The following is a 15753-nucleotide window of genomic DNA, read 5'->3' on the forward strand; positions in this document are numbered from 1 at the left end:
GATGTTTTACTATTTGGAGTTTTTTATGTATTAGGTATACAAACCAATTTTGAATGTTGACACTACAGTGAATTTTGGCAAAGTAATTGCACAGTATTTGTCTGACTTATACAATCCGCTCATACTTTCTGTTAAACAGAATGAGGTTTAACTAGACAAATTCCTATCTTTTACCTAAATCTAAGAACTGTATCTGGCGCTGCTCTCAGCTTTGAGGAACCACTTGGCTCCTTTAGTTCAAGTTCATATAGGAAGGGATTTTTAGGATTTAAAAAATGTAACAATTTGGGCTCAAAATTTAACATAACAAACTTTGTAATACCCTACCTATTTTCTCCCCACCATTGTTCTTTTATGCATGCTGGCATGACATGGTTACAACATGTCAGGTGACCACTGCAATTATTTAACACCATAGTGACACCACTACTTTGGCTGGCAATTGGCTGCCATGGCCGTCTGAGATGCTGTCACAATAGACATTACATAAGCACCTACAGGGGCACATAGGAAATTGTAATATAAGAATGTTCACAGTTTTTACAACTCAGATGCCCAGATGATGCATTTTTAAATCCCAATAAAAGGAAAGGCAGCTGCTTTAAAGCTTTCAAATAGGAATAAATAAATTAATACAAAGAAAAAAAGACATGTATAGGTAGGTATAATACACACATATTTGTGTGTATTTAGGTATGTATATACCGTATGTGTATTCAATGCTTAGAGATAAAGTAGCAAATTAAGACTACTGGTAGTTTACATTTTTAATATAGTTACCCACTGCATTTTATACAGTCAAAAAAGAGCACAATATAGAACATTGTACTGTTTTAGCAGCTTGCAATAAAAATATTCCTTATTTTTTATCTACTTCATATGAATCAATATGAAAGTTGTAACAATGTTATAGATGAAATAAAAAAATGTAAAACACACATAAAACATAACACAACTGGCTATCTAGTAAATAAGTAAATGCCTTAAGAAACATACAGAGAAAGCTCCTTGGTCTGATTTGTTTACATTGTAAAAAGATCGCTAACACAGTGATCTGGACTGAAATAGAGGACGAAGGCCACATAAATGTGTTTATTTACACAATATAAAACCTGGATGGTAAGAGGAAGAAGTAGTGTTATTATTTTATTAACCTAATTATATTGGCATCATGTGCAAATATACATATATCATACAAAAAGAAGGAAGTCTAAACTAAATTATATGTAATGTTTCTGTAATACACAAATTTACATTATTCATAACACAACCTATTTATTAATTTTTTTTTAGTATTTTTGTTTTAATATAAAAAAGATGATTAGGGAAAATGATGTAGTTTTCTAAGACAATTGTTTTTACAGGACAGACACAATCTCTCCAAAGATGTGGCTCTTTTGGTTACACTTACTGTATGTATTTTGCAAACTTATGTTGCAGGATGAATTATACCTCTACATTACATGAGCATAATGACACAATGGGCCATGAACTATATGAGAAACTGATATGTAACAGCATCAATATTAATTTGATCATTCAGTGGCTTCCCATGGTTAGCGCTGCATTTACATATAATTTGTATTGTATATCCACAGTATATGTCAAGAGCATTCCCCCAAAAAGTAGCCAATGTACACAAAAATTGTTTAGATTCTATTTGGCTGACATATATCAGTGTACCTTTGTTACAACTGTACTGAAAAGTATAGTTGACTATGCGACCCCCCCCCCCCCCAAAAAAAAAAAAAAAAAAAGTGGATCCAATAAAAAAAAAAGTGTATGTATATATATATATATATATATATATATATATATATATATATATGGCATGGTTAATGACAGATGTAAGCATCTGTGTACACATGCAGTTCCACACATCTTGACAATAAATTTGGAGGCACATTTTCAGTGGTTCAGATCAGTTTAATCTATAAATGTAAAAATATCTCACTGTGGTAGCTTATGGGTATAGCTGTTAAATGACACTATATGATGGCAGGCTATTCCTGAGCTCCATCGTAGTGACAGTAAACTAGTGAACCCTAGGGAATACCAAAAGTATATAAAAAGTAAGGTAGTATTTGTTCTCAGCTCATTGCATCATTACGTATGTTATGACATAAAGAAATAACTCATAGAGGCAGTTACCCTTTATATTTAGGTTTTATGTAATGTTTAATGGTACTAAAACCTAAATATGTTTATAAACACACAAAGTGTAAAGCATCTTTACACACACACACATACACACAAAGAACACATCCAAACACACAAAGTTAAATAACAAATACAGTTCTTTTACATCTGTTGCCCTCATTGGTTCTTCAGAAAAAAATATAGTTTAAGCAACGGTAAAAGAGAACATGTTTTGGCAATCAACTGTTCTACTAACCTTCAAAACCATTTATACATTTACATGTAGAAGGATATTGCAAGCCAAATTTCATGAATCGAGGAGGCTGTCTCAGGATAAAAAAAAAACCTTCAGGCTAAGTTTCCATTTGGTTTTTTTTCTGGCAGTTTTTGTATATCTGCCACTGCAGTTTTTGAGCCAAAGTCAGAAGTGGATCCATAAGGCAGGAGAAGTGTAAGTTCTTCCTTTATATGCCCTATTCCTTTTGAACACACTTCTGGCTTTGGCTCAAAAACTGCAGTGGCAGTTTTCCAAAAACTGCCAGAAAAAAAACCAAGTGGAAACTTAGCCTCAATATTAGTGCTACTGAGATTCCTGGCAAACAGAGAATGATCTTTTCCCCTTCAGTACCCACAAATGTAGTAATACATAGATGGGTGACCATGGATTACATGGCTTTTGCCAAGTGTCTCTTAACTATGGTCCTTATAAAGGCTCTAGAACATCAGGTTCCATCTGTGATGTCAATATGCCCTAATCAGGCAGATTAGAGAAATGTTTATGAAAAGATAACTCCCTTTGTGTATTCAGCTATTTTAGTGATACCCTGCTAATAACATTAAAGGCTATGGACACCTTGGCACAGTTTTTTTCTTTTTTTTCTTTACAACTTTCTAAATAGTATCAATTAAAAGGTCCTGACTCTTTACTACTGTAGAGTCTGTGCAGCTCCTTTACATAATTGGCTATGCTGATGCATCTAAGGCTCCTTTCACACTGCCGTTTGTGCCCGGCAGTGTGAAGGCTGTTAGAAGATAGCGAGAGAAAAATTTGTGCTTGCAACGTCTTTTTCTCCCACTATCTTCCGGCAGAATAACGGCCTCAATAACGGACATCAGAGAATCCCATTCAAGTGAATGGGATCCTCTGTGCCCGTTATGCCTCCCGTTGGGCTCCGTCACACTAACGGCCATTAAAGGCAACAACAATTTTAAAAAAGAGATCCTTTAATGGCCATTTGTGGCAGAGCCCAGCGGCAGTGTGAAAGTAACCTAACTTAGAATACATTGTTCCTGGCTGTATTAGCTTTACCCTCTGTGCCTAATGTGCACTTTTTCCTATGCATGCTCAGTTGGTGATGGTCTTCTCTGCTTAAAGACTTGAATGTTTCTTCTTCACATTGTAATCAGCCGTGTACAACCTCCTCCCCCTCATTCCTGCTATCTCTATCACTGAGAGATTGGCGGCAATAGTGTTTTTTAAGCGATACCAGTGTGATCCTTACAAGAGATAGCCACTGCAGGGCTACCTAGTTACTTAAGTGGAGACTGCTCCCTCATAACGAATTAATTGCAACATCAGGATCACTTGGTTATCAGTTTTAATATATCTTTTCAGTTGGGATCTGTTTTCAATTTTAATATCAAGGAATAAAAGTTACATTTTAGGGGTAAGCAATAGGGGTTTCATACCCCGGGCTTCGGCCTTGTGGTTTAGTTATTCAGTTGATACACTGCCTCTTACTACCCCAGGGTAGTTTGTTTAGTTTAGCTGTAAGGGAATATGTGCAGAAATGAAGCTGGATCCTGGATCTATAGAAGTCACGTGCAACTACTGCAACTTAGGGAGTCTGAAAATGAAAGAATGAAGCAATGAACACTGTAGCCCAAAAATGTGTGCATTTTTCAACTGAAGTTTACTAATAAGTCACATGTCCATGTCCAAAGTGTCCATAGCCTTTAGTAATGGGATTTAGCTGGCATAGTTATACTTTATTATCCATTGTCAGGTTTCATACCTGGTCAGGTATAATAGAAGAGACACCAATATAGCTCTAACTTTCAGCTAAGTATATAAAATGTCATTCCAGATAATTTCCTAATACAATCAAAACTATTGCTTTTGTAAACATGTTCCATATGACATCTAGTCAACATGTCTTGTGACAAATATATAAATATAAAATATTGACAAAAAATTACAACCAACACACTGGAATATGAAAAAATAAAATAAAAAAATTAACATTTTAATATTTTAATGAGATTTGAATTTTTTTGACATGGAAGTAAAAGTTAAATTTAAAATGATTGTCCTTATGAGCCACTCATTTTCTTTAATAAAACATATTACTCTTCATATATATATTTATATATAGATATATTACAATTTTACCATGAAAAAAATATTATCATAGACACAGATAATATTGAAGTGTTTAATAATAACGTGAAATGGTCCTAACTTGAAATCTTGCTGCGTAAAAAATGAATTGGAAACCACTATGTTTCATGATTCGTCTATTAAAAAACATTTCTAGGCAAGATTAGAAGATATATATTATTCAAGTTTCCACAAAACTATGCTAGAGAAAGATACGTGTAAGTTATATGATTTGGGGCTAATCTTTCAAAATAGTAATCTTCAGGTACATATTTTACATTTTCAAACTGTACAGAATATCTAGTATTGTTTTGACAACATTTACAGATCAGTTTCCATTTTTTTTTTCTTTTTAAACTTTTTTTTTTATAAAAGTTGTAAAATTAAAATCCACAGGATAAAATAAGGAAGATCAAAATACGCCATAGTAGGTCATAGTGCTCAATCTTGAAAGCTGCATCTTTGGTATTTAAAGTTCCGTACAAATCTGATGTAGCTTACAGCTTATTTTTAACAGGGTGAACAGGAATTGGTCCAGATCTATCATTATGAAATGCTATTTAATAATTATATCAACAATAAATAATTTAGGACCTGAATTAGTTTTACATTTTTTTTTTTTACCTTGTGGGCTGTATGAATCCATTTATAAATCAATTAAATTGTACCACTTTTTCAGAAAATTATATAATATATATATATACTTTATATTTATTTAGAAGCTTTGAAATAGTACAGTAAACACTTTGCAACACGGTGTATAAACTACAGAATGTCCTTGATATTCCAGGGGTCTGCAGATAAACAACATTTTTTCATTTTTTTTTTCTTTTATGACCCACAGGTGAAAATAACATGATCACAATCTCTCTTGTAAAGTTTGGATAATTTGGGTAACACTTCATCACACAAAAAAAAATATAAAACAGTCAAGTTTAAAACGGTGATATTGCATTTATAATGCATGTTCTATCTGTACGATTGGCTTCTTGTGGTGTTTAGAAACATCTAAAGGGCTCAGTGACTTTTGGAGAAAGAAAGATATATAGTGCTGTAAACAGGCACACACTGATAAGTGAGGCAAGGGCAATCGCCTCTGCAGTTTCAACAGTTCTTCTTCACATTTCAACTCATTTCTCAGGCCTGCTGAGAGCAGAAAGGTCCTTAGTTTGGCCATGCCTTCAGCAGCAGACTTTTATTTCTTCTCTTATACCAGACTAGATGGCAGAATAATGAAGTTGAAAAGTTGATGCTTTTGTTGGTCAACTTGTGCAAATCATGCTGCTTCAGGTAAGTCCTGTAGATCTGACTAGCATATCCTTTTCCGTGCTAAAATGAAAAAAGAAAAACAAAATAGATTAGAATGAGAAATTATCAAAATTTGCAGGAGAATAAAGAATAAGAATAAATAGAAAAAAACACATGGTGTTTAAAATAGCATGCAGACATGTCAAAAGTTTAGATCTGTGGAGAGAGTCAGCACTGAGAACTTCTCCGATCTCTAGATATAGCCTGGCGAGGATTGAGTGCCAAGCTGCGGAGTGCTGCTGAATGTCTTACCCCGCTATATCTAGAGATTGGCGGTCTAAGCACCTTGACTGATCTTAAGTTTTGACATGTCTGCATGATGTCAAAAGTTTTTTTTAAATTACAGTGAGAGTTTAAATGGGCACTGTTATTAAACAAGCTTTTTAATATTTGATTCCTTATGTCAAATAAGTAGCTTTTATAATTGGCTTCCATTTAAAAAAAAAAAAAATTATGTTAGCTTTTTCTGTATACTTCTGGCCACCAGGGGTCTCCCTTCTTGACCAGAATACATTCCATCTGGTCAAAATTTCAGATTTTGGTCTCCTGCTTGTAATAGCAGGAGACCAAACTCAGGGAGTGTTTCTTTGCTCTGAGCTTGATTGACAGCTGCAAAGAGCCTCACAGAAAGATACACAGACTAAAAGCTGCTGCACAGAGCTTGAGATCTTCTATTCATCACATCACTGCAACGATGTGAGGGCAGAAGTGGTCTTCCAGCAGGCTTCAGTGATGTCATGCCTGCTGGGAAACGCCCACTTTCTCCTGCTGGGAGACTGCACTATGTGAGCAAGAAGAATGGTAAGATACAGAGCTTTTTAAAGCTCTGAAATTTTTTTAAGGGTGGGAGGAGTGTTAGGAGCAGTTAGGGAACATAACCTGAGTTAGTTTAGAAAAGTTTATTTGATGACAGATACTCTTTAAGATCACTGAAGTCCAAGCGAAACATGCAAGAAGCATATTGAAAACTGCAAAAAGAGTAAATAGAAACAAAGCTTCATTCACATTTGCATTGGAGGCTTCATTCAGGACCCCCATGATAGATTCCGTTTACATAATGGGACAAAAATATTTACCTGCCGTACACCAGAAAGAAACCTGACAGATCCCTTTTAAGTCATTGGGCACTCTTGGGAACTGTTAGAGTGCATCATGCAGTGGACAGTTCAGCTCAGTTTACTCCTCTTGAACTGAATCTGTAATGAAGGCCCCGAATAGAATATAGTATAGTACATTTTACAAATGGATAATTTCAGCTTCAGTCTCTCTATGAAAATACTTTATGTGCTCTGGAGGGTGTTGTTTTGGTATATTATATTTTCTGTGCTCTAGAGGGTGTTGTTTTGGTATATTATATTTTCTGTGCTCTGGAGGGTGTTGTTTTGGTATATTATATCACAATCTTTATAAATGTCTACATCCTAGCTTCTGCTTTCCAATGTCCATATGAAAAGTGAAACAAGTGCAAGCTTATGAAGAAAGATTGAAAAAACCTATAAACAGACATCCTTTTCTACAGTCAATGTGCAAATGTATTCAGGGATTCTAAAACCGAGATGACCGCATACACACATTTATTTAATGGTTTAGAAGAGCTGATGCTGGAAGTGGATTAACGGATTTTGTTGCAGAGTGTGGATTACAGAATTGGCATTTTGTATCCAAGCACCAATATGCTGAACGGAATTAATATTTTTAAAGAGGTTCAGTTGGCTTTTTTTTCCATCCTCTGAACAATGTTCTTATGATTTTTTCCTATCAGGAGAAAAAGCCTAAATGGATTATTATTATTATATATTTATTTTTTTAAGTGAGGTGTAGGAAAATTTTAATATATATATATATATATATCTATATATATATATATATATATATATATATATATATATATAAATATATATATATATATACATATATTTGGGGTGAAAATTTCCAGATGGCTTCAGTGGGGAAAAAAACTTAGCTTTAAAAAGTATACAGAAATAATGGCCCTTATTTACTAAGAGTGTTGTGTAGGTTTCTTTGTGGGGTTTAATTCCCCACAATTTATTTTCCACGGTATTTATTAAGGTTTCCCTACATTTTCCACTTTCCCTACACTTTGCTTTTTTTACACCTGCTCTGATCTGTCGGGTTTTCCTCAGCTGAAATCCACCACATTTTATGTGGAAACCTTAGTACATATGTTGTTTTTTTGTGAAAATGTCGGGAACATGCACCTTTTTGGAGACCACACCCCTTTCCCCGACAGCCACGCCCCTTTTCCGGGTTTTCTTCGCAAAATGGAGAGTTAGTCAGGGTTTTTTCAATTCTGGTGCAAAATCTGGCGCAGACAGAATTTCTGGCGCAATGCGACAGAATCTGGCGCACAACCCGACAAAATATGTCGGGTTTGCAATAGTAAATGAGGGCCAATATGCGTTCAAAAAAGTGGCTTGGACATAGAACCAATCTTATCTTATCATCTGCACGTCTGGGGGCTAGTAGCATTCCTGTGATGGGATAAGTAGAGAAGGGGCAGCAGCAATACAGCAATGCAGTGTTTCCTTCATTCTCACAACCACTAGAGGTATGACCTCCACTGATCATAAAGTAATGTCATATCCTAGCGGTATACCATTATGTTATGAAATGGCAAAAATGTAATTAAAGTCCACCACTGCTTCTTTTTACTTCTCTGCCTTTGTAAATGTTACTGTAGATCTGGCAGTATAGACTTACATCCTTTTAATAATTGTATTCACAGCCTACAAGGCTCAAGATAAACATGTTATAGCCCCCAGATATGACAACATTGCAGTGTACATAATTGTGCAAGGAAAAATAGAAAGACATTTGAAAATAAATGGTGAGAAATGATTAATAAGCAATGCTACATTCAAAACCAGTGTGGCCTCCAGGAATAGCACCACAGCCTAATAAAGAATAAGTGAGAGTGATATGACTGACATGTTGCCTGACTATGAATCACGACTAGTTCTGCTGTGAATCACGACTAGTGTGTAATGGATAAACATTGGCATTGCTTTATTATTGCATTTAAAGTAGCTTATTATCTATGGTAAATGAATAATATGCTTCTCCGAATACAGTCACGTGCCTTTACTTCCAACAATTTTTCAAGCCACAGCTGAACACTTTTTGAAAGACATGACAATGATCCTCACAGGCAATGAAGAGGAGCAACCTTTCTTCTGGGCAAGGGGTGTCTCTGTTGCTTACTTATGGTCCCCGAAGCCTTGCCTATTGTAAGTGTAAATGTAGCTACAAGTGGATTACAGATCATTATCTATCGAGATCGATGATAAACAATAGGGCAATAATTATGCTGGCTAAAATGTTGTGACAATAATTGACCAGTATAAATAAACTTGTCTAGCTGCATTTATCCACACTTTCTAAGTTGTATTTTTTCCACTAATAGATTTTTGGCTTTTTTATTTTACTAATACTTTTAGACAAACCATTAAACCAACCAGTGGATTTAATCCAAATATTTTTAGGTAAGCTTATGTTCATTCTATTTCACTACAAAATGTGTGCACCTTATCTAATTTAATGAAGGGAATGGCATGGGGATTTAGAAATGTAATTTGCTATGCTTTCAACATAGTGTTACAGATTATGGAACATGCATGGGCAACTTCCTTGAAAGAGTTAAAATTCTAGCTCATGTTTTCTACAATACTTCCATAGTATTCCAGCAACGAAGCCTATTGTATTATGTGGAAAGTGAGGAATCACTGCTGCTTACATTTTTGTTTTCGACATTTATTTCCCTCTAAATAGTTTTATGCATGTGTCAGGAAATCCATTTTGCTTTAAAATGTGTGAAATAGATGAAGACTCCATGCTGCCTAAGCCATCAAATTCATGTTGTGACAAAACCAGGGAACTTTCATAGCAATAATCCGTTTAAAAATCCTGACTTTAATGTGCAATAATGTCTACGGCCACTGCATAGAAACTGGATGGAAACAAATTCCCTCAGATAACCAAGCTTCAAAGGGAGCAGAAAATCTATGTACCCTTCTAACCACAACACAAATTTAATCCTGGCATGGCACATTAGTAAGGATTTCCTTACATGGAAATAAAATGTACGCCCTTGCTGTACATAGCTAATGAAATCTAAGGTATTACACCAGCTGCTCTTTAGAACAGAACAATCACTTGTATTTATGTACATACTGTATACAGATGGGGCTTCAATAAAGATTTACACAAGAAATCTCTGTAATAACTCAGAAAAGAAGAGAAACTCACAGGTGCATGCTAGTAGGTAGTATATGCATGCTTAAAAGTATATTCTGAACACCATCATCTTCTACTGTTTAGAGTTAACAGGGTTCTCCAGTGCTTAGACAACTTATCCCCTATCCAAAGGATAGGGTATAAGATGCCTGATCGCGGGGGTCCTGCCGCTGGGGACCCCCCGTGATCTTGCACACGGCACCCCATTAAAATCAGGGTGTTCGCTCCGGGTCTGATTACTGTCGATCACGGGGACGGAGCGTTGTGGGGACGTCACGGCTTCGCCCCCTCAATGCAAGCCTATGGGAGGGGGCGTGACAGCTGTCACGCCCCCTCCCATAGGTTTGCATTGAGCGGCGGAGCCGTGAAGTAACACGGGAGCGGAGCCGTGACGTCACAACGCTACGTCCCCGTGGTCGACAGTAATCAGACCCGGAGCGAACACGCTCCGGGGACTGATTTTAATGGGGTGTGGCGTGCAAGATCACGGGGGTCTCCAGTGGCGGGACCCCCACGATCAGGCATCTTATCCCCTATCCTTTGGATAGGGGATAAGATGTCTAAGTGCCGGAGTATCCCTTTAAAATAAAAAATAAAATAAAAAATCAGATGGCTGTTGACAACCATTTTAATGTGTAGTCTTGGACATTTATTAAACCTCTAAATTGTTATTGTAAGGAATATTCTAGGCTATCAGACAGAGATATTTCTGCTATAAAAGATTTTTATGGATAGACAAAGGCAAACTCAAAGATATACATCCCATACACATAGACCATGCAGTTATGAAGGGTTTCCTTAGGAGAGGCCCTTAACAAGGTTAGGTAAATCTCTTATTTTATTTTGTGGTCCGAACCTGTGTAAGGTCACCCTGTACACAGGCCCTACAACCTTAGAAAACAAGTGTCCGGAGAATGGAACCAAGAATTCTGGAAGCAGGATCAGGCAAAGTAGCCTTAAGTCCTTTTTACCAGATAGTTAAAAGCGTGGTAATGTTGTCCAGCACTAGAGAGGGGCCCTCACTGTGCCCATATGTTTTTCAGCTTTCACCAACAGATGCTATACTTTTTTACAAATAGATTTACAGTTTTCCCTTGAAGGACCACTGTATTGATATGTTTGCATGTTATATATTACAATACAGCTCTATGGTGAGCTAGCACTTTAAATAATTATGTTGTGATGCTATGCTTTTTCTTTAATAAACACCACGTATTAATAAAAAGAAAACATAATGCATTTCTATGTCTAGATAACTGATGCTTATTTACAATAGTCATCATGTGACTATGTATGTTGCCCACTGAATGTTGCTACTTTGTTACTTCAGTCATAAAAAGTGCATTTTATCAGTTTCCTGGCACATCTTTTAGGGAGAATCTGTCAACTATATATTTTACATTTCAATTAGGGCATCTGCACAATGTGCACTCAACATTAATGGGTGCAAGAATGGGTGCAATAACACCTACTCAATGCCAAAAATTTTAAGTGACAATCAGGAGGCCAGAGGAGAAGTGTATTTACCCGTTCATTCCTTAAAATTAGGGCTGCAGAAAACTGTATTATGTGATGCATGTCATCTCTAATCCCTTGAATGGCACTCCAGAATTCTGTTAAGGGGTGCAATTGTACCCACTTATACAGCAGTATTAGGACACCTGCCTAATTGACTAATTGAAGGGGGCTTGTCCTTGTGACAGTTTCCCTTTACATCAATATAGCCTACACTATTGATCCAGGCTGAATAGTAGATAACAAACCACAACAGTTTCACAATGGGGTTTTATGATAATTGACTTCCCTGAGTTGAGACCCACATCATGACCCCTTGAAGTAAACGTGGACCATAGTATAACTTTTATTTTCTAGAGTAAATCAGAAATTTAAAAGAAAACACACCATGACGTATCTGAATGACATGTTCTAAAAGTCAGTTGTTGGCCACCCCATTTAGTGGCCTATAGTAGAGGATAGAGAGGTCACTTAATAACTTTTCCTCTCATGAAAATAGGGTTAACCCCTTAAGGACCGTGTTTTTTTCCGTTTTTGCATTTTCATTTTTTGCTCCTTGCCTTTAAAAAATCATAACTCTTTCAATTTTGCACCTAAAAATCCATATGATGGCTTATTTTTTGCGCTACCAATTCTACTTTGTAATGACGTTAGTCATTTTGCCCATAAATCTACGGCGAAACGGAAAAAAAATCATTGTGAGACAAAATTGAAAAAAAAAAACGCTGTTTTGTAATTTTTGGGGGCTTCCGTTTCTATGTAGTACATTTTTCAGTAAAAATGACACCTTATCTTTATTCTGTAGGTCCATACGATTAAAATGATACCCTACTTATATATGTTTGATTTAGTCGTACTTCTGGAAAAAAATCATAACTACGGAAAATTAATACATTTAAAATTATCATCTTTCCACGTATGGGGCAGTATGAGGGCTAATTTTTTGCACCGTGATCTGAAGTTTTTAACGGTACCATTTTTGCATTGATAGGACTTATTGATCGCTTTTTATTAATTTTTTCATGATATAAAAAGTGACCAAAAACTTTGGAATTTTTTTGCGCATACGTCATTGACTGTGCGGTTTCATTAACAATATATTTTAATAATTCGGACATTTCCACACGCGGCGATACCATATATGTTTATTTTTATTTTTGTTTAAACTGTTTTTTTTGGGGGGAAAGGGGGGTGATTCAAACTTTTAATAGGGGAGGTGTTAAATGATCTTTATTCACTTTTTTTTCCACTTTTTTTTTTAAGAATGGGAGCGGACCCATGACGTAACGTTACGTCATGGGTCCTTAACAGGTTAAAGCACATGTTAACAAGCTGACATAGGCATAATTTCCAATGCATACTATTTTCTCATTCTCTTCATAGAAAGATGCTGTTACCTAGTTACTGATGTTCTTTATGCCATAATAATAAAGTTATTTCAGTTAGATATGTGACTGTCACACGATAACAACATATTTCCCCTACAAACTGCTAAATTAAAATAACACTTGAAAACGACTAAATGAATGCAGGTATGCTAATAGATACAACACAAATGTAATCTCTATGGCTCTAAATTTAGTAACAAGAAAGCAGAAACGATTGTTATTGAGATAATTACATTTTGCCCAATTCAACACCTTTCTGTACAATCAAACAAGATGGCAAAGCTGTCACATGATAGCAACACCTTAAATGTACAGTTGAAGTCATACATTTCTATACACTTAGGTTGAAGTCATTAAAACAAATAATAAGCCCCAACCCCCAAGATTCTATGTCAATTAACTATTTTAGCAAGTTGTTTACTGATGTTTACAGACAGATCATGTCATGCATATTTCACTCATTTCCAATGTGTCAGAAGTATACAGGCACCAAGCTGACTGTGCCTTTAAATAGGTTGGCAAATTCTGAAAAAGTTTAATCCCTTAAGGACCAAGCCCATTTTGGCCTTAAGGACCAGACCGATTTTATTTTTGCATTTTCGTTTTTTCCTGCTCGCCTTCTAAAAATCATAACTCTCTTAAATTTCCATCCACAGACCCATATGAGGGCTTGTTTTTTGCGTCACCAATTGTACTTTGTAATGACATCACTTATTTTACCATAAAATGTATGGTGCAACCAAACAAATATTGTTTATGTGGGAAAATTGAAAAGAAAAACACAATTTAGCAAATTTTTGATGGTTTTGTTTTCGCGCTGTACACTTTCCGGTACAAATGACATGTTTTCTTTATTCTGTGGGTCAATACGATTAAAATGATACCCATATTATATGCTTTTATATAATTTTACCGGTTTAAAAAAATCTTAAACCATTTTAACAAAATTAGTATGTTTGAAATTGCCCTATTTTGACCACCTATAACTTTCTCATTTTTCCGTATATGGGGCGATATGAGGGCTCTTTTTTTGCGCCATGATCTGTAGTTTTTATCAGTACCACTTTTGCTTAGGTTTAACTTATTATTCACTTTTTATAAAAAAAAAAATTTGAATAAAATGTGACAAAAAAGCAGCAATTTTGGACTTTTTTATTTTTTACGTTTACGCCGTTCACCGTACGGGATAATTAACAATGTATTTTAATAGTTCATACTTTTACACATGCAGCGATACCAAATATGTGTATTAATTATTTTTTTACGCTTTTTGGGGGGTAAAATGGTGAAAAACGGACATTTTACTTTTTATTGGGGGAGGGGATTTTTCACATTTTTTTACTTTTTTTTTTACACTTTTTATGTCCCCATAGGAGAATATTCATTGCAATCAGTTGATCGCTAATATTGTGCAGTGCTATGTATAGGACATAGCATTGCTCAGTATTATCGGTGACCTTCTGCTCTGGTCTGCTCGATCTCCGACCAGAACAGAAGACCCCGGGAGACGGCCGGAGCAAGGTGAGTGGACCTCCGGCCACCATGCTGGATGATCGGATCCCCACGGCAGCGATGCGGGCGATCCGATCGTCCATTCAAACTACCGCAATGCCGCAGATGCCGTGATCTGTACAGATCACGGCATCGGAGGGGTTAATGGCGGACATCCGCGCAATTGCGGATGTCCGCCATTATCGGCGGGTCCCTGGCTGCTGATATCAGCCGGGACCTGCCGGGCAAGATGCCAGCACTGCTCCGATGCTCGCGATCTTGTCGGCGCGTAAATGTACGTCATGGTGCGTTAAGTACCACTTCACCATGACATACATTTACGTCCATTGTCGTTAAGGGGTTAAACACCATGAGACCACACTATTCTGTCTCTGACTAGTAAACACCTGAACACACTTTGGTGCAAAAATGCTAATTAACCCCTTAAGGACCAAGGACGTACCGGTTCATCCTTGGTCCTGCTCTTCTGATATAACGCGGGGTTACACAGTAACCCCGCGTCATAAAGCTGGGACCCGCCTCTAATAGCGCGCAGCGCCGATCGCGGCGCCGCGTGCTATTAACCCTTTAGCCGCGCGCTCAAAGCTGAGCCGCGCGGCTAAAAGTGAAAGTGAAAGTTCCCGGCTAGCTCAGTCGGGCTGTTCGGGATAGCCGCGGCTAATCGCGGCATCCCGAACAGCTGACAGGACAGCGGGAGGGCCCCTTCCTGCCTCCTCGCTGTCCGATCGCTGAATGACTGCTCAGTGCCTGAGATCCAGGCCTGAGCAGTCATCCAGCAGAATCGTTGATCACTGGTTTCTTATGAGAAACCAGTGATCAACATAGAAGATCAGTGTGTGCAGTGTTATAGGTCCCTATGGGACCTATAACACTGCAAAAAAAAAGTGAAAAAAAAAAGTGAATAAAGATCATTTAACTCCTCCCCTATTAAAAGTTTGAATCACCCCCCTTTTCCAATAAAAAAAAAAACACAGTGTAAATAAAAATAAACAAATGTGGTATCACCGCGTGCGGAAATGTCCGAATTATAAAAATATATAATTAATTAAACCGCTCGGTCAATGGCGTGCGCGCAAAAAAATTCCAATGATCAATAAGTCCTATCAATGCAAAAATGGTACCGTTAAAAACTTCAGATCACGGCGCAAAAAATGAGCGCTCATACCGCCCCATACACGGAAAAATAAAAAAGTTATAGGGGTCAGAAGATGACAATTTTAAACGTATTAATTTTCCTGCATGTAGTTATGATTTTTT

General features: G+C 36.6%; 1 protein-coding gene across 3 annotated transcripts in view; it reads right to left on the reverse strand.

The window, feature by feature from the left end:
• Window positions 1–4377: 4377 nt before the first annotated feature.
• Window positions 4378–15753, reverse strand: part of PCDH10 (protocadherin 10) — a 73088-nt gene continuing 61712 nt past the window's right edge. For all 3 annotated transcript variants that reach the window (XM_056563400.1, XM_056563398.1, XM_056563396.1), the window contains one exon: window positions 4378–5848. Coding sequence is in view for 2 of the 3 variants with exons in the window: in XM_056563398.1 (XP_056419373.1) it covers window positions 5829–5848 (20 nt within the window). In the remaining variant the exon portion in view is untranslated. The remainder of the gene's footprint in view (window positions 5849–15753) is intronic.

Source organism: Hyla sarda, chromosome 1, assembly GCF_029499605.1.
Source record: "Hyla sarda isolate aHylSar1 chromosome 1, aHylSar1.hap1, whole genome shotgun sequence".
NCBI classification, from domain to species: domain Eukaryota; kingdom Metazoa; phylum Chordata; class Amphibia; order Anura; family Hylidae; genus Hyla; species Hyla sarda.